Source organism: Nicotiana sylvestris, chromosome 8 (assembly GCF_000393655.2).
Source record: "Nicotiana sylvestris chromosome 8, ASM39365v2, whole genome shotgun sequence".
Taxonomy (NCBI): Eukaryota; Viridiplantae; Streptophyta; class Magnoliopsida; order Solanales; family Solanaceae; genus Nicotiana; species Nicotiana sylvestris.
The window spans coordinates 89,520,489-89,539,748 of record NC_091064.1 but is presented as its reverse complement, the minus strand read 5'-3'; the positions used below and the strand labels follow the sequence as shown (position 1 = coordinate 89,539,748).

Sequence of the window (19,260 nt, the reverse complement as noted above, 5' to 3'; positions counted from 1 at the left end):
AAAAGGTAAACAGCATAGGAGGGAATAGAGGGGGACTCCGAGGTCTACGGACGTGGGCAGATATACCTTGAAGTCTCCAAAATCTCACTGCTCACTGATAACGAGGCTGATAAAAAGTACCTGGATCTGAACACAAAACATGTGTAGAAGAGTAACATGAGTACACCACAACGGTACCCAGTAAGTGCCAAGCCTAACCTCGGTAGAGTAGTGACGAGGCTAGGTCAGGGCCCTATTGGGATATAATAATAAGACAGGAGATATAACAACATGATGAGAGACTGGAATTTAACAACAGAGAATTTTACAGAAAATAACAACACAACACATAGTGATAAACATCAGGGGCGCTCCCAAGATACCCCTGGTAGTCCCAAAAGTAAATAAGCAAGGAGATCTCCCGAGGTACCGCCTCGTATTGTCAAAAGTAAATGTGCAGGGGGGTCTCCCTAGGTACCGCCTCACAGTCTCAAAAGTAAATATACAGGGGGATCTCCCGAGGTACCGCCTCGTAGTCCCAAAAGTAAACATACAACTCAAAACCGATGGAAACAATAATTAACAACAAACTCTACAGTTAAGACAGATACAAATCAAGGAAAGACAGGAATTCATCTATTCATGCTTCACAGATTTCAAATACGCATTTAATACACGTAGACATGTGATATTAGACTAAAAAGGACAACTACACATGCTAGTATAACTCAATTAAGATGTAACAGATTACTACTTAATGAAAAAATAGATTTTACAATAATTAGCCTGTGTACGCACTCGTCACTTGGCGTACACGACGCTCACTTAACACAGAAGTATCACGACAATACCAAATCCTAAGGGAATTTCCCCCACACAAGGTTAGGAAAGCCACTACCTCGAACCAAGCTCAATCGATCAGTAAGAATGCCTTTGTCACGATTTTTCGACTCCGAATGGCCCAAATCTAGACAAAAGCAATTGCATACTACAAATATAACTATAAGAAACAATCTAATTAATGAAATCAAGACTTTATCAAGAAATTAGAAAATCACTCCAAAACGTCGACCCGGTTCCACGTCTCAGAATCGGGTAAAAATCACTAAAGATGAACACCCATTCACCCACGAGTTCATTCGTACAAAAATTACTCAAATATGATGTCAAAATCTTAGTCAAAACCCAAAAATTTGGTTGAAGAACTTTTCCCATTTTTCCCAATTTTCTCAACCCAAATCCGAAATTAAAGGATGGAATCAACTATAGATTAATGGAATATAACTATAAATGAGTCAAGAATCATTACCCAATTGCTTCCTCTGAAAATCTCCCAAAATTTTGTCCAAATTCGAGCTCTCTGTCTCTAGTTATGTTTAAAATGGCTAAAGCCTCGATTTTGAAATGTTATATTCTGCCCAGGCATTCCCTCCTTCGCAAACGCGACCACACTCTCGCATTCGCGTTGAACAAATAATCACTAACCAAAAATCCCTCCTTGAGCATGGGTGACCTCTCGTGAATGTGGAGCTTCCACTGCCTGCTGCTTTTCAAACGCATTCACCACTACGCGTTCGCGTAGGCCAAATGTCTGGTAACCCATCTGCCCCTTCCTTTACGCGAACGCGAGGGCCCAATTGTGAACGCGTAGGCCTAAGACCACAGTGCCTCACAAACACAGAACATCCTTCGCCAACATAAAGGCCAATTTTAGTAACACTCAAACTTTCTCTATGCGAACGCGGGAGGACCTTCGCGAACGCGTAGAAGGAAACCAGACACCGGATATTCCTGGAACTTCAGCTGCAACACTAAGTCCAAATTGATCTGTTTACCATCCGAAACTCACCCGAGACCCCCAGGACCGCAACCAAACATACCAACAAGTCCTAAAATATCATATGAAATTAGTCGAGCTCTCAAATCACATCAAACAATAACAAAAACACGAATTATACTCCAATTCAAACTTAATGAACTTGAAACATCAAACTTCTACAACCGATGCCGAAACCTATCAAATTATGTCCGATTGACCCCAAATTTTGCACACAAGTCATGTTCGACATTACGGACCTACTCCAACTTCTGAAATCAAAACCCAATCCTAATATCAAAAAGTTCACTTCCTGTCAAACTTCCCAAAAAATCAACTTTCACCACTTCAAGCCTAATTCAGCTACAGACATCCAAAACACAATCCGGACACTCTCTTAAGTCCAAAATCACCCAACGGAACTAACAAAACCGGCGAAACTCCATTCCAGAGTCGTCTTCTACACAGTTCCAACTACGATCAATATCCTAGAACTTAAACTTCCGTTTCAGGGACTAAGTGTCCCAAATTACTCTAAAACCACAAACAAAACCTCCCAGCAAGAGCATAAAAAGATACGAAAAAGTAGTAAATAGAGGATTGGGGTTATTACTCTCAAAACAACTAACGGGGTCGTAACAGTGGTGATATTTATGCTTATGCGGTGTGATAAGGGGGTTTTATGTGCGTGTTTCTAGCAAGGGGAATTTCTTCATTTGAAGCTCACGTGGCAAGATAAGGTGGCTAAAGCGCGTGAAGCTATTTTGTAAAAATATAATTAAACTAAATGTCAGGCTCACGCGACGTTATAATGAAGATTTGTGATTTATGACTTGTGATTTGTGATTGTGGTACCTCGGGGTGATTCTTGTTGAAAACCTTGTATTGGAACAGTTTGATTATTTGGGTTGTCGTGTGTTTTCCTTAATTGATTTCATTTGCATGTTTAACTATGTTCTGATTATCTAGCTACTTTAGCACGTGTTTACTCCTTGTTATCATTTATTGCTTTTACTTTTCTTTGTTAGCTTTATATTAACCTTCTTTCCAACACTAGCTTTACATTAATATTCTTTCCATCGTTAGCTTTGTATTAATATTTTGCAGAGGTTTTCATGTCTAATGAGTGTCTTGACTTGTACCTCATCACTACTCCACCAAGGTTAGTCTTGATACTTACTGGTAACATTGTGACGTACTCATACTATGCTTCTATACAATTTTTGTGAAAATTCAGATACCTCAGAGCGTGTCGGACGTCAGCTAGTTGTTAGAGATTTACTGCGGAGTTTTCAAGGTATACCTTCCATCAAGCTCGCAAGCCTTGGAGTCACCTTCTGGAGCTTTACTTACTACTGTTTACTTTCATTCCAAACACTAATGTAATTAATATTCCTAGTTACTCGTAATAGAGCTTATGACTTTGTACTACCCGTTTTAGGGTTGTATGACTATTGCTCAGTTTTAGCTGCATTTTTTCATTTATCAGTTTAATGTTTAATAGTTAAATTTGGTTATTTCTGTTAAATCTCATCATGTATTAGGATTACCTATTCTTAGAGACTAGGTGCCATCACGATCCTAAAGATGAGATTTTGGGGTCGTGACAGAACAAGACACTAAGTCTTTCGTGCGAAAGTGCGATAAGTTCCAGCATCATGCTCAGATGGTCCATCAACCAGGTGAACCCATTCACTCGGTCGTCTCACCCTAGCCCTTTATGAGATGGGGAATGGACATAGTTGGCTCATTTCCTCCACCACTCGGTCATGTCAATTTTCTATTAGTTTTGACGGTTATTTCTTAAAATGGATCGAAGCAGGAGCCTACAGGAAGATCCAGGAATGCGATGTGATCGATGTCACTTGGGACCATATCACATGTGATTTGGGGCCCCAAAGGAAATAGATTGTGATAACGGACCGCCATTCATCGTCTCCAAAGTAATCCAATTCTTCGAAGGACTTAAAATCAAAAGAATCACTTCAATTCCCTATCATCCTAGTGCAAATGGGCAAGTGGAGTCGACCAACAAAACCTTGATCCAAAATATCAAGAAAAAGCTGGAACATGCTAAGGGAAAATGGTCCGAGGAATAATACTTCAGACCACATCAAAATCTAGACACCATTCTCTCTCATTTAGGGTGCGGAGGCTCTGATACTAGTTGAAATCAGTGATCCTAGATTAAGGTTCACCCAGGCCACCAAGGAATATAATCACAAGGCCATGATCGTTGGATTGCACTTACTTAAGGAACAATGAGATCTCGCTCTTGTTCGAGATATGGCACAAAAACAAAGGTTTGAAAGATACTTCAACTGAAAAGCTAACCTACGATACTTCAAAGTTAGGGATTACATGCTCCAAAAAGTAATGGTGGGAATGAAAGAAATTAACGCCAAAAAACTGAGTAAAAAATGGGAAGGACCATATCAAGTTATAGGGATCATCAGGAAAGTCACATACCAGCTCGCAAACAAACCAGTAAAGAATCGCAAAGCAATTAGAACATCAGCAACTTAAAACGATATTATTACTAAAACACAATTACATTCCACTTTACAAGTTCAAGTTATTCTTACTAACTTATGGTCACAGGAATAATATACTCGTCGGACTGCGACTTCCCGCATGGTAGCAAGCCTGGGGAAAAGACCAACGAAAAAACTGAAAATACGTGTTGTACTCTTTATCTTAGCTGTGGTTTTTGTCCCAAATAGATTTTAACAAATGTAAAGAATATTACTATAATCATACACCAGGACTCCGGATACAAGATTTATGAATCGACTCTAGTTCCAAAGTATTCATCCTCCTTACTTAAGCACAGGGGGGAGGAGATATTGGGATTGCTTCACCAGACAGGGACAACTCCCCCAGATAGAGGCTTTCTAAACAAGACCCATAGTTGGAAGTTTCTTTTCTTATTTTATGCCATGTAAAAGTTCATAACCTAAGTCGCGGAAACTTGCGAAGGTTCATGTATGTTTAAAGAAAATGAAACGAGTATGAAATATCTTCTCTCGTTTATCTTTGCTACAAGAAAAGTTTTTGGACTCAAACATATGGTTTTCGTCAAAACCTATCAAGATAAGCCTACAGGATCAAATTGCAAAGAGTTCTAAAAATAACTAACAAGTCTTTGGACTCGAACGCATGGTTTTCATCAATCACAGTCTCCAGACTTCCATCATAATAAATCCTACTACAAACACGCGACATAATCTCTATACTTAGAGCATAAAATTCACTACAAACATGCAATATAGTCGCAGAACATAGATTCTAAAATCCACAACAAACACACGACATAGTCACTAGACTTAAATTATAAAACTTCTATAAAGAGCTTGTACCTAGAAATGAAGTCGAGACGTTCTCCTCATAGCACCATATAAAAGGGACCTCCTTTTACGAACTGAATGATAAATCTCGATAATAACATGAAATAGGAAGCTACATATCCTGATTAATTCAAAACTCGATTCCGGTAAAAGGGTTGAAACGAAAGAAAAATCTTTCTTCGGAAGGGAATAAGAAAATTGATAAAAAAAAAATTGATGTATACGGTAAAATCGGAGGGTCCAATTTTTCATCGCTGTAACGTTTCGAAGGTTCGAAATCACGGTCGAGTCTCATCCCTCGAGGTCCATCGAATCTCGACCTCGGGGCAGTATGAGATCGACGGTTATGGAAAGAAAGCGGGGAATTCCTAAGGCATGAAGCTAGAGCCAGCGAAGTGTTCTGTCAGGCTAGTCTGAGCCCGTATCGTGACATCAACTAGCTATCCCATCTCCATATCTTTGTAATAAATACACTTGTACTATGTTAGGATTCCCCCTCTTATAAAAAGGGAATCCTTGTCATTTTGTAGACATCTGTTGCTCCATACTAAATATACAAGAACATTCTTTCTTCTCTCTAACACATTTTCTTGGTTTCGTTGTCTCATTTATTGCCCATATTTATTGTGTTTCATTTATTACTTATTATTGGCCATAAAGAGACGCCATTGATTTATCTATAATTATTAGTCTCCATCGGCCACCTTCGATAGCTCCCAGCCGAGTTTCGAACTCGACCCCGAGGCCCTCGAATAGGCAAGCTCGAGGCCCCGATTGGCAGCGATTCGGTTTGATTAACATCTCATTTTTAAGCTCTTATCTTGTTTCTAAGTCTTTCACATAGCATCAACTGCCTAACAACTAGCATAAAAATAGATCACGTATTTTTAGAACCACTAAATCAAATTTAATTGTTATTACCATTTTTACGGTAAACAATTTGGCGCTTACCGTGGGGCTAAAAATAATAGTGATTATTTTCTTGCTGGTTTAGCTACTTAATGCAAGTTATCTTTCACATTTTTTCTTGCCTAAGATCTTTGATTTCAGGACGAAATGTCTGACTCGGTGAACAACAATCTTAAGAACCACGGAGAAAATGGTGTAGATGCTCCAGATGCTGGTGTACCACCACGAAACCCTGAGAACGCACCAGAATTGATTCCCGTGGACGCGGTCTCGTGCGATTCCCAACACGTCGATGTAAGCTCACACACTAACAGGAGCGCGCACTAAAGAGACTAACAAGAAGCTCAGGAAACCCTGACTAGGGAAGAACATGAGGTTAGCCTTCGCGTTATTTTTGAAATGTTGCAGGCACAATAGCTAGCGATTGCTCAGCTACAAAGTCACCAAAAAACTCCGAACATGGTTGCGTCGGGGACGGCCCCTCCGGCCGAGCAGGTACCGGAGAGGTCAAGCAACAACGCGTCGGTAGCCAACCATGCCATCGTAAAGATGCTCGAGGACCTCACAAAGAGGATCGAATCGGGCGAGAAGAAGATAAAAGCCAACGACAAAAAGGTCGAGACCTACAACTCCAGGGTCGACCAAATTTCGGGCGCACCCCTAATCCTGAAAGGTGTGGATTCTAAGAAGTTCATAAAAAGGTTGTTCCCAGAGGAAGTGGCTCCAAAACCTATTCCAAAAAAGTTCAGAATGCCAAACCTTCCAAAATACAACGGGACCTCAGACCCCAATGAGCACTTTACTGCTTACACTTGCGCAGTGAAGGGCAACGACCTAAAGGACGACGAGATCGAGTCCGTTTTACTAAAGAAGTTCGGGAAACACTCTCGAAGGGGGCCATGATGTGGTATCACAACCTAGCTCCTAACTCCATAGACGCATTTACCATGCTGGCAGATTCTTTCAAAAAGGCATATGTCGGTGCCATCAAAGTAGCAACAAGGAAGTCTGACGTCTTCAAGATCAAGTAGAGGGAGAACAAAATGTTGCGAGAGTTCGTATCTCACTTTCAAATGGAACGAATGGAACTATTCCAGTCTCCGACGACTGGGCAGTACAGGCCTTCACTCAAGGTCTGAATGAGCGAAGCTCAGTGGCTTCGAAGCAACTGAAGTAGAACCTGGTTGAATATCCTGCCATGACCTGGTCGGACGTTCACAACCGATATCAATCAAAAATTAGGGTCGAGGAGGACCAACTAGGAGCCCCCTCGGGCTAGGTATAGCCAAGCAGGCTTCTGGCAAAGGAGCCAAAGCCAAATAAGGAAAGGTACCAGCCATACACCGTCGACAGGAGAAACGTCCTGAGGCGTAATATACCCTACAATGACCGAAGGATGGACCGAGGCCAAAATCCTCGGGGATTCATCAACAGGGCCGGATTCGACAGGAACACGGGGCCAGCAGAGGCACCTCGCTTGTTGGAGTACAACTTCAACGTAGATGTATCAGACATCGTGTTCGCCATCAGTAAAATCAGAGGCACCGGGTGGCCCAGGCCTATGCAATCAGATCCTTTGCAAAGAAATCATAACTTAGTTTGTGAGTTTCACGACACGCATGGCCACAGGACCGAGGATTGCCACCAGATCCGAGAGGAAGTAGCTAGAATACTCAGTAAAAGTCACCTCCGAGAATTCCTCAATGATCGGGCCAAAAACCAGTTTCGGGAAAGAGATGCAGCTAAGAAGAACGAAGCGAATGAGCCACAACATGTCATCCACATAATCTTTGGAGGCACCGATGCCCCAAAAGAGCCCATGATGAGAAGAACAAATCCATTACTAGAGAAAAGCGAACTCGGGATTACATACCCGAGGATGCCCTAACATTCAATGACGAGGACATAGAGACATTGTCTCAGCCCTACAACAACGCACAGGTAATCTCTTTTCTTGTAAATACATTTCAGATTTAACATGTACTTGTATATCCAGGCGGCTCGGCCAACATTATTAGGTCGAGGGTGGTAGAGCAGCTCGGACTACTGGACCAAATCGTACCTACCTCTCGAGTCCTCAACAGATTCAACATGGCGAGCGAAACAACAAAAGGGGAAATCACCCTTCCAGTCAACGTGGCCGGCACAAACCAAAATGCTAAGTTCCATGTCATCGAGGGAAATATGAGATACAACGCCTTGCTCGAAAGGTCGTGGACACACTACATGAGAGCAGTACCATCCACCCTCCATCAAATGATGAAATTCCCCACAAAGGATGGGGTTAAGACTGTCTATAGGGAATAGCATGCGGCGAAGGAAATGTTCGCGATACACGATGTGGCCCCGACACTGGCACTTTCACCTTCAAAAGAGCCAAAGGATAAGAAAATAGTAAAATAGAAATAACAAACTACACTCCCTGCTATCCTCGACTAAGCAAAGCAGGGGACCGTACCGCGTCTTCATCCAAGCAACTAAAACATATCAGGGCTCGAAACATCGTCGGCACATTCTACACTAAGGTATGGCCATTTTCTTTTCTCTTTCAATTATATTCTACACTGACCTGAGTGCAGGTATCCGATCGAAACGGTCGAAGCACTCTCTAACTCGAAGGCCTTAGGTTTCAAAAGCATGTGTTGCACTCTTTTCCTTCGACCGGGTTTTTATCCCAAAAAAGGTTTTACCGGTGAGGTTTTTAACAAGGCAACATCCATATGCTACCTAAGGAAAACTCAACAAGTGTTCAAGGCTTCTTTTGCAGTCAACTTCGAACACTGGGGGGGCATCCCCTCGGAAGGTCACCTACTCAGAGAAGACAAGATGCGCTAAGTGGGCTCTCGATAGGAAAACAATGTACATGGCCAAACGGTCGAACGAACCGTGTCCGCATAGAGCAACCGAGCCCCCAATAGCAAAAACATGTATACTTGTACTAAGTAATCAAAGAATGCATTTTTGCATTTCAAGGAAGCTCGATATTTTTGCAAAAACGGCACTAGAACCAAAAAACATCCCGAAACACTCGGGGACTGGCGTCAACAACTCGAAACAATGCGACGCCCGGGTTAGAGCTCCTAACTCATAAGCCCTCAATGAGGCAACATCAAGATCACAAAGTGGCTCCAGAGCAAAAAAACGTCCCGAACACTCGAGGACTGACGTCAAATACTCAAGACCACATGACCTTCGAGTTGGGAACTCCGAAATCATAAGCCATCAATGAGGCAATATCGAGTCTACAAGTAATGGATCCCGAGCCAAGAAACCCTCAATGACTCGGGGACTGTCGTCAATCACCATCTCCATTGACTTATAAAAACTTGAGGTCGTAAGGCCACATGCGGGCAGCCTCGGTCTCGTAAGACTTGTCACATCTCCTTTTTCTACCGCGGGAATGGGTATAGGGGAGTTTTTTCCAATTTAAGTGACAACCGAAACAAGATTATTTATTTGAAATTTAGAGTCCCCACTTGGGATAATTTATGGTGTCCCAAGTCACCAGTTCAAATCCCGAATCGAGGAAAGATTGACTCTGTTTTACAGTCCGCGAACACAGAAATTCGGGTAAGGAATTTTGTTTGCTCGAGGAAGGTGTTAGGCATTCCCGGGTTCCGTGGTTTTAGCACGGTCGCTCAACTATTATTATTGGCCTATTTATTTGATTTTAAAACATCTTTGAAACTTATGTGCATTTTTATTCCTTCTAAACCGCTTTTAATAATCCGATTATTATACAACTAATTATTTGATTACACGTTGTGAATCATGTCACGGGAACCGTACCCACGATCCACAACATGTTTATTTTATTAACAAGATTAAATTGTGGCCGGGTCACATAAATGTACCCTCAGATTTTAAAATTATGTATCACAATTATGTCACGGGAACCGTACCCGTAGCTATGATACTTTACTTAATTAACGCGCCTAAAGCAAACTACGAGAATTCAAGGCATTTTTCTACATTAGTTAAGATAATTAATATTAGGGCCATAGATTAGGTGATTCAATTGTGTGAATGGCACGCCTCAGTTTCTTTCAGAGGAAACGCATTCAAATTAAACGAACTAGAACATCTACACTTAAAACTAATTTAAAATTAGAAATCACAACTATACCACGGGAGTCGTACCCGTAGTTGTGATGATTTAATTAGTGCCTAAGGCAAACTACGAAATGCTCATGTTTAATTCAAGACTAAGTTTAAGATTATCGCGATGCCTATTGAATTATGTCTACATCTAATATAACGTTTTTGAGATATCAAATCCACTAACTTGGATTGTAGAAAGGAATGATCCATCTTTTATTAAGTCCTTTAACATAAGGGCCCAAACACAAAGAACTCGTTGAACAGTGATGTCAACCATGGGAATAGCGTGATACAATAGGGCCAAGCTAGCCAGAACCTAAGCATTATACATTAACCAATTTTCAATTAATTCACAAACCATAACAAGAGGATCAAACAACAGCATAACAACTGATAACAAAATTGTCATGCATACCACATTGCTCACTTTAACGAGATACTATAGCTTCTGCACCTTTAATCCTACTTTAACCCTTTCATAAATTTTATTCACCACCAAGATATATAACGTCAGGCTTCTGTTTATGTCAACATCATACACATATGTATTAAAGCAGAAGGAATGATATTGACACATTTACAACCCATAATTGTGTTCAATTTTGTTTTTCACGGAATTTCATAACCTCACAGCTGTATCATTTCATGAGTAAGTGTTAAAGAACTAGTAGATTTATCTTACACTAAGAGGACCTAAAGAATAATATAAAACCTTTTTAATAAGACTAGATGCAATAGCGATAACCAAACTCCAGATATCATTCCCAAACTCGCCATATCAAAGACTCAAATGACTCCAACATAGACCCAAAACCAAAATCACAGTGTACATACACTTGGTTCAGACATCTAACACCTTTCGTAAGATTCTTAACACAAACAGAATTCAAGTCCTAAAATTCATGTGTTACAATGAAAACTTTTATACTCTAACACAGATTGACATCTACTGATATGCGAAACGGAACAATGACTAATAGAAGAAGAAATATACAAATTAATAGAACTTAGGAACCAATTTCTAAAAAATTGATAATTAATCACAACATTCAAGTCTTATTAAAAAGGGAAATAAGACTAATTAGAATCAAAACATTCAAGTAAAAGGGAAAAATGGTGCAAATCAGAATCAAACATTTAATTAACTAATTAGCTTATTTGAATTATCCTAAAACAACTAATCGAGCTCATTCTAAATTACCCTAAAGCAAATTGTAATTAACCAAGTACTTAAACATGCTAACAATGATTTAACACAACTGACTAATTAAAAAATGAATAAAACTCGCTTGATAAGCGTTCTAAACTATCATGCAAACAAAATCGATTGAGAAGAAGAGAAAGAAAGAAAGAAAAATAGAAGAGAAAACAAAAACAAAACAAAAATAGAAACAATGAGTAGAGGTCGAGGATTTACCGATTGAATTTAGAAAAACGACCAAGAAAACAAGGCGGAAGATTGGCCAGGCCTCAAGATGCTTCGAAAGGGCTCGAAGGTGACCCAAATGAATACTCCGGTCAAGAGTAACCTATTTGGGCAAACTTCCAGCCAAAACGAGCAGAAACTTCAAGAAAATCTCAAAACGCAAATATTAGGTCAAACCATATATCCGGGATTCGACGAGTTCCAGGGATTATTTGGAGAAATTGTTGGGGATTTTGAGTTTAGAGAGGCCTGGTGATTATAGGGTGTGAACTTGGGGTCGATTGGGGTTGTGTCACTGGTCGGTGGGGTTTGGGAATTTGGGAGCGGCTAGGTTAACTAGGGTTTATGAGAGATACGAAATGGGGGGGTTCGAAATGGGGAGGATCGGTTAAGACAGTCTTATGTCGAATGGAAGGTTAGTTCGGAACCGTTCGATCACTAGGATCCAATAGTTGTGATCAAAGATGGGCGAAACGGGGTTGTTTGGTTTAGATAGAGGGCTGGACCCGGTAATTTTATGTCGGGCTTGGATTTGCGGCTGGTTTGGGGTGTGTTTGGTTCGGATTTGGGGTAACATTTTTGGGCTTCAGCATTAATTGGCCCAGTGAAATTAAAGATCAAGCTTTCTTTTCTTTTTTCTCTTTTAATCCTTTTTCTTTTGTTTTTCTTTTCTTTTTCCTTAATTAATAAAAGTCCTAAATTAATATAATTTGAAAAATCAAACTAATTATCAAATCATAAAATTAATAAAAATTTAATGATCCTAAATTAAAAGAGAAAATTAATAATCCCAAGTTAAAAGCTAAGAATGCAAAAATGAGTCATTTTTGTGATTTTTATTTTTAAATAAAGCAATTAATTAATTAATTAATTCTAAAAACATGGAAATAGAATCTAAATGCAATGCATGGTATTTTTGGTACTTTTCATGATTTTAATAAAAGTAAACATGCATAGAAATGTAAACAATTAACAAAAAGTCCTACAAAAATCCTATAAAATTGCAAACAATTGGGGAAAATCCATTTCTTTAATTTGAAGGAGTATTTCACATAGGGAAAATATCACGTGCTCACAGCTGCCCCTCTTTACTCGGAAACACGAAGAGTTTTCGGGCAAAGATAAAGTGAGCGGATACGAGCGATTTTTGTCCGTTTGAATACTCTGTGGGAAACATTTTTTGAAAGATCTGACAGAACCCTGCTTCCGAGGTTGCCTACATATCCTTGGCTCTAAAGGAATCAGGTCAGTGTAGTTCGGAAAGTTTTGGTAGCTGGGACTACCGGGAGCCTGTGATTTCATTGTTGTTGCTGCTGCTACTGCGTTCTGAACTCCTTATCACACCGAGAAAAAATAAAAAGAAGTTAGGCTAAACTATGATCTACGAATTGCAAGAATCCTATCTACACATCTTCAAACTTGGTCTTGTCGCTTCTGTAGTTCTGTTGTGCATCTTGAACTGTTGACTTACACTCTCGAGGCAAGATTCTGATGTTGCTAACTGGAATTGGATTTTGAAGTGAGTTCCCTTGTTTTCCATGTGGGTGCCTGATTGCCGAAACTTGAATTGCATTCCCTTATTCTACAGGTGGGCGCCTGATTGCCTAAACTCGAACTATATTCCCTTGATATTCAGGTGGGCGCCTGATGTCAAAACTTGAAATTGTATTCCCTTATTCTCCAGGTGGGCGCCTAATTTCCAAAACTTGAACTATATTGCCTTTTTCTCTAGGTGGGCGCCTAATTGCCAAAACTTGAACGGTATTCCCTTATTCTCCAGGTGGGTGCCTGATTGCCAAAACTTGAACCTGTATTCCCTTGTTATCCAGGTGGGCGCCTGATTGCCAAAACTTGAACTGTATTCCCTTGTTCTCCAGGTGGGCGCCTGATTACCAAAACTTGAACTGTATTCCCGTGTTCTCCAGGTGGGCTCCTGATTGCCAAAACTTGAACTGTATTCCCTTGTCTCCAGGTGGGCGCTTGATTGCTAAAACTTGAACTGTATTCCCTTGTTCTCCAAGTGGGCACCTGATTTCCAAAACTTGAAATCGTATTCCCTTGTTCTCTAGGCAGGTGCCTGATTTCCAAAACTTGAACTGTATTCCCTTGTTCTTCATGTGGGCGCCTGATTACCAAACTTGAACCTATATTACCTTGTTTTCCATGTGGGTGTCTGATTGCCAACACTTGAACTGTATTCCCTTATTCCTCATGTGGGCGCCTGATTGCCAAAACTTGAAACTGTATTCCCTTGTTCTCATTCCCTTGTTCTCTAGGTGGGCGCCTGATTGCCAAAACTTGAACTATATTCCCTTGTTCTCCAGGTGGGCGCCTGATTACAGCAAAATAGACAAAACAAAAGAAACTTTTCTGCCTAGTTTGGTATCTGGGCACATTTGTGAGTGTTAATCGAATCATGTTACCCATAAAAATCTCTAAGCATTTAAAAGCTAAATCCTATTATCTAGGACGGCCCTGAAAATTAAATCTCATCCTAAGAGTGAAAAACTTCAAAGCTAACTTATATTTCCTAAACGGTAGAACTTACGTTGAATCTTGTTATCAATGAAGGTCTTGAATTTTAACTAGGTCCAATTATCCAGGAGGGTCCTGAGAACTTTTATAATTAAATCCCACTATCTAGGAGGGCCCTGAAAATTTTAAACTAAATCCTATTATCCAGGAGGGTCCTGAAAACTTTAAATTAGATCCCATTATCCAGGAGGGTCCTGAAGGTTTTACGGCCAAACCTGTCTAGCACATGCTTTCCTTACAGAAGGTTCCTCCAAAACAAACAGAATTTCCTGCCCTCGTTTCAATCAAAGAAAATCTTATCAGTTTGAAAAAGTGGTGGTTAGTTTGCGGCATTCTTGCTGAAGGTGGCTTTTCCACTGCTATGCTTTGTTTTGATTAGCTGCCTTGGACTGGCAAAGAACTGTTTGACCTTCTGACTGACCCTCAACCACATGACCCTGAATGACCCGAGTGCCCTAAGCTCAACCTGTTGTTTTACATTTTTGTCCTTCCAATTTGAACCTCTATATTTTCCCCAAAATTCACGAAACCATTCGACCACTTGAACTTCCACTAACACCTTATTTTCCATTTTGCATCATGCCATTTCTGGTATGCTTTGGCCGCACTGTGCTTTGTGTAATTTGGAAGTTGGAAGTAAGCTTTGAAATCCTTTCTTATTTGCTTAAATAAGGCTAACAGTGAAAAAGCCTTAGAGAAGTAAACCCCAAAAGAAAATGAAATGCAATGACTTCGAAAGTTAGGGATAAAGAAGAAAATTCGAAACAGGATGACTGTTTGGGGAAGAAAAGGAAAAGAGACTTATCTGAGTGAGGCAACCGACACCAATGATCATGACATGCATTTCAGATTAATCAGCCTAGCCCATTCAACCAATCACCTTTCAGTCTTCATATTTTATGCCCTGGAGTTTCCATAATCCAATCTCTCTGCAAAGTTACTCACCATATTCGGCTTGTGGCGCCCTGGAGGGTTTTCACCAACAAACCTCTCTCATTCGTTCATCTCTCAACTCACTGTTGCCCTACAGCGCCCGTGAGAGTTTTCACCAATAAGACTCTCTCATTTTAATTTCTCTCAGCTTTTCATCACCCTACGGTGCCCATGGGGGTTTTTACCAATAAGACTCTCTCATTTATTCATCTTTCCTAGTGCAGAATGGAGTGTTGACCCTGATGTGAATCATACCTCTATCTCGCTTGACTTGGCATTATCAAAAATTGATCGGAAGGTCTTTCTTTGGACCGTAATGTAGGCTTTTGGATAGGGTTAGAAAGAAAGGATATTTTAAAGGCTCCAAATAGCTTAAGATGAAAGGGTTGAAAATTACAACTTTTGGAACCAGATCTTTTACAAAATCGCAACTCCTGTCCCAGTTTCTTTGCTTGGGGACTTTTGAATTCTATTTTGATGGGACCGAACCTTGAGGCTGCCAACGTATCCTTAAAAAGAATCAGGTCGAACATAGTTCATGACATAGGAATTGCTTTGTTTTTGTTACTTTTCTCTTTTCTATTTCTCTCTTTTTTTTATTTTCTTCTTCTTTTTCTTTTCTTTACTCTTTTTCCATTCTTTTCTTTCTGTTTTTCTCTTCTCTTTTCCTCTTTTCTGTTTTTTTATTTATATTTCTTGTATCTGTACTTCTAAACTTTGCTTCCGATTCCAAAGAAGGGGTATGAAAGAAAATAAATAAGGCTCAAAAGGGGTAACAAAGGATAAAGTGTTTAGATAGCAGAATAAAATGCCTTCGTCTTTCCAATCTTCAAAACATACCAAGTAAAAACAACACAATTTAAACCAAAGAAATCATACATAATATTTTTTGACTACATCAGAATTGATAGTCATATCTACACATTTGCCTTCTATATTTGTTAAATACAAAGCACCATTGGACAACACTCTCGTTCCAACAAACGGCCCCTGCCAATTTGGGGCAAACTTGCATTTTGCTTCAGCCTGATGTAGAAGGATGCATTTCATACTTGATGACCCACTTCAAATTTCTGGGGACGCACCTTCTTGTTGTATGCTCTTGCCATTCTTTTTTTATACAACTGGCCATGACATACTGTCGCCAGTCCTTTCTCATCAATCAGACTTAGTTGCTCCAATCTAGTTTTAACCCACGCATCATCATCAATCCCTGCTTCAGCAACAATTCGAAGGGATGGAGTCTCAACTTCCGCGGGTATCACTGCTTCAGTACCATATACCCACAAATAAGGAGTTACACCTACTGAAGTGCGAACAGTAGTGCGATAACCCAGCAAAGCAAAAGGCAACTTTTCAAACCTTGCACCATCTTTCGAAGTATCTTCTTTATGTTCTTGTTAGCCGCCTCAAAAGCTCCATTTGCCTTGGGGCGATATGGAGTGGAATTTTAATTTTATAAAATTGAATTGTTGACATATTTCTTTCATCAAATGACTGTTATGATTAGCACCATTATTCGTGATGATTACCTTTGGAATTTAGAACCGACAAATGATGTTCGAGTGAAAAAATTCAACCACTGCCTTCTTGGTCATAGATTTGAAAATCATAGCTTCAACCCACTTAGTGAAATAATCGATGGCCACCAGAATGAACCTGTTCCCACTTGATGTCACTTGTTCAATTAGTCCAATGACGTCCATGCCCCAAGCAATGAAAGGACAAGGCGCGGACATTGTCTGCAACTCAGACGGCGGAGAATGAATCAAATCACTGTGTACTTGGCATTGATGACACTTGCGCACAAAGCTGATGCAATCTCGTTCCATGGTGAGCTAATAATACCCTACTCGAAGAATCTTCTTTGTTAGAACATACCCACTCATATGAGGCCCGCAAACTCCGGAATGCACTTTAGTCATGATAGTCGTGGCTTGTTTAGCATCTATGCATCTCAACAGTCCAAGATCTGGAGTTCTCTTGTACAAAATCCCCCAGCTCAAGAAAAATCCACTAGCCAAACGTCGAATTGCTCTCTTTTGATCACCTGTGGCTTGTACTGGATATACCCACATCTTGATGTACTCCCTGATATCATGGAACAATGGTTCACCATCAAGTTCTTCCTCAACTACATTACAGTAGGCATGCTGATCCCGAACTTAAATATGCAGAGGGTCAACATAAGCTTTGTCCGGATGGTGCAACATTGATGCCAAGGTAGCCAAAGTATCGGCAACCTCATTATGGACCCTTGGAATGTGCCTGAATTCTATTGATCAGAACTGTTAACAAAGATCATGCAAACATTTTTGATACGGTATGAGCTTTAAATCCCGAGTCTCCCATTTCCCCTAAATCTGGTGCACCAAAAGATCTGAATCTCCCAACACCAAGACTTCCTAGACTACCATATCTACTGTTAACCTTAAACCCAGAATGCATGCCTCGTACTCAGCCATGTTATTAGTACAATAGAAATGAAGCTGGGCCATAACAGGGTAGTGATGCCCTGTTTCAAAAATGAGCACAACCCCTATTCCGACACCTTTCATGTTAGCAGCTCCATCAAAGAAAAGTTTCCAACCTGGCTTTTCATCCTGCTCCACCTCGTCAATATGCATCACTTATTCATCAGGAAAATAAGTCCTCAATGGCTCATACTCTTCATCCACTAGATTCTCGACCAATGCTTGGGCCTGCATCGCGGTCCGAGTCACATAGATAATGTCAAACTCTGTGAGCAAAATCTGCCACTTTGCAAGTCTTCTTGTGGGCATAGGCTTTTGAAAGATATACTTTATAGGGTCCAGACGAGAAATGAGGTAAGTAGTGTAGGATGACAGATAATGCTTCAACTTTTATGCCACCTAAGTCAGGGCGCAACATGTCCTTTCAAGGGGAGTATACTTAACCTCATAGGATGTGAACTTCTTGTTGAGATAATAGATGGCTTGCTCCTTCATGCCAGTGATATCATGTTGACCCAATACACAACCGAACGAATTATCCAGGACTGTCAAATAAAGAATTAAAGGCCTTCCGGGTACTGGCTGGACCAACACAGGTGGGTTTGACAAGTACCACTTGATCTTATCAAATGCCTCATGGCACTCATCAGTCCATTTGACCGCAGCATCCTTCTTTAGCAACTTAAAAATGGGCTCACAAGTTGTCGTGAGTTGAGCAATAATCCTACTGATGTAGTTTAAATGCCCGGGCAAACTCATCACCTCAGTCTTATTCATTGGCGGTGGTAATTCTTGGATAGCTTTGATCTTTGATGGATCCAACTCAATGCCTCGCCGACTGACTATGAATCCCAGTAGTTTCCCAAACGGCACACCAAATGCACACTTTGTAGGGTTGAGCTTAAGATTGTACCTGCGGAGCCTCTACAAAAACTTCCTCAAATCTCCGACATGGTCGGACTATTGCTTTGACTTTATGATCACATCATCTATATAAACCTCAATCTCTTTGTGTATCATGTCGTGAAACACAATAGTCATTTCCCCCATGTAAGTTGCCCAGTATTTTTCAAACCAAATGGCATTACCCTATAGCAATAAGTTCATCATGATGTGATGAATGTTGTCTTTTATGCATCCTCCTCATCCATCAAGATCTTGTGGTACCCTGCATAACAATCCACAAAATACCTGTTCTCATGCTTGGCACAGTTGTCAATCAAAATGTGAATATTTGGCAATGAAAAATTATCCTTTGGACTTTCTTTGTTGAGATCGGTGTAATCAACGCACACCTTGGTCTTGCCATCCTTCTTTGGCACTGGCACAACATTAGCTAACCAAGTGGAGTATTGTGTGATTCGAATGACCTTTGTGTCCAACTGTTTTGTGATTTCTTCCTTGATCTTCACACTCATGTCAGTATTGAACTTCCTTAACTTCTGCTTGACAGGAGGGAATGCCGGATTAGTTGGCAATTTGTGAACTACCAAGTCAATACTCAAACCCGGCATGTCGTCATATAACCATGCAAAAATATCCTTATATTCAAACAATGCTTTAATTATTTCTTCCTTGATTTCTGGTTCTAAATGTACTTATCTTGATTTCCCTGATATTATTTAGATCCCCTAAATTGATTGCTTTAGTTTCATGCAAATTAGGCTTGGGTTTCTCTTCAAAGTGATTTAACTCTTTACTAATTTCTTCAAATGTCTCTTCTTCATCATATTCTATTTC

At 40.2% G+C, this 19,260-nt stretch overlaps 1 protein-coding gene across 1 annotated transcript in view; it reads right to left on the bottom strand.

Annotated features, from left to right (window-relative positions):
• The window catches only part of LOC104239680 (uncharacterized), a 35,705-nt gene extending 18,032 nt beyond the window's left edge, over window positions 1-17,673 (bottom strand). The window contains exons 1-4 of the mRNA XM_009794373.2: window positions 17,461-17,673; window positions 16,963-17,199; window positions 16,706-16,788; window positions 16,132-16,408 (exon numbers count right to left, since the gene is read on the bottom strand). Of these exons, the coding sequence (XP_009792675.2) occupies window positions 16,132-16,408; window positions 16,706-16,788; window positions 16,963-17,199; window positions 17,461-17,673 (810 nt within the window). The remainder of the gene's footprint in view (window positions 1-16,131; window positions 16,409-16,705; window positions 16,789-16,962; window positions 17,200-17,460) is intronic.
• Between the last annotated feature and the right edge of the window lie 1,587 nt (window positions 17,674-19,260).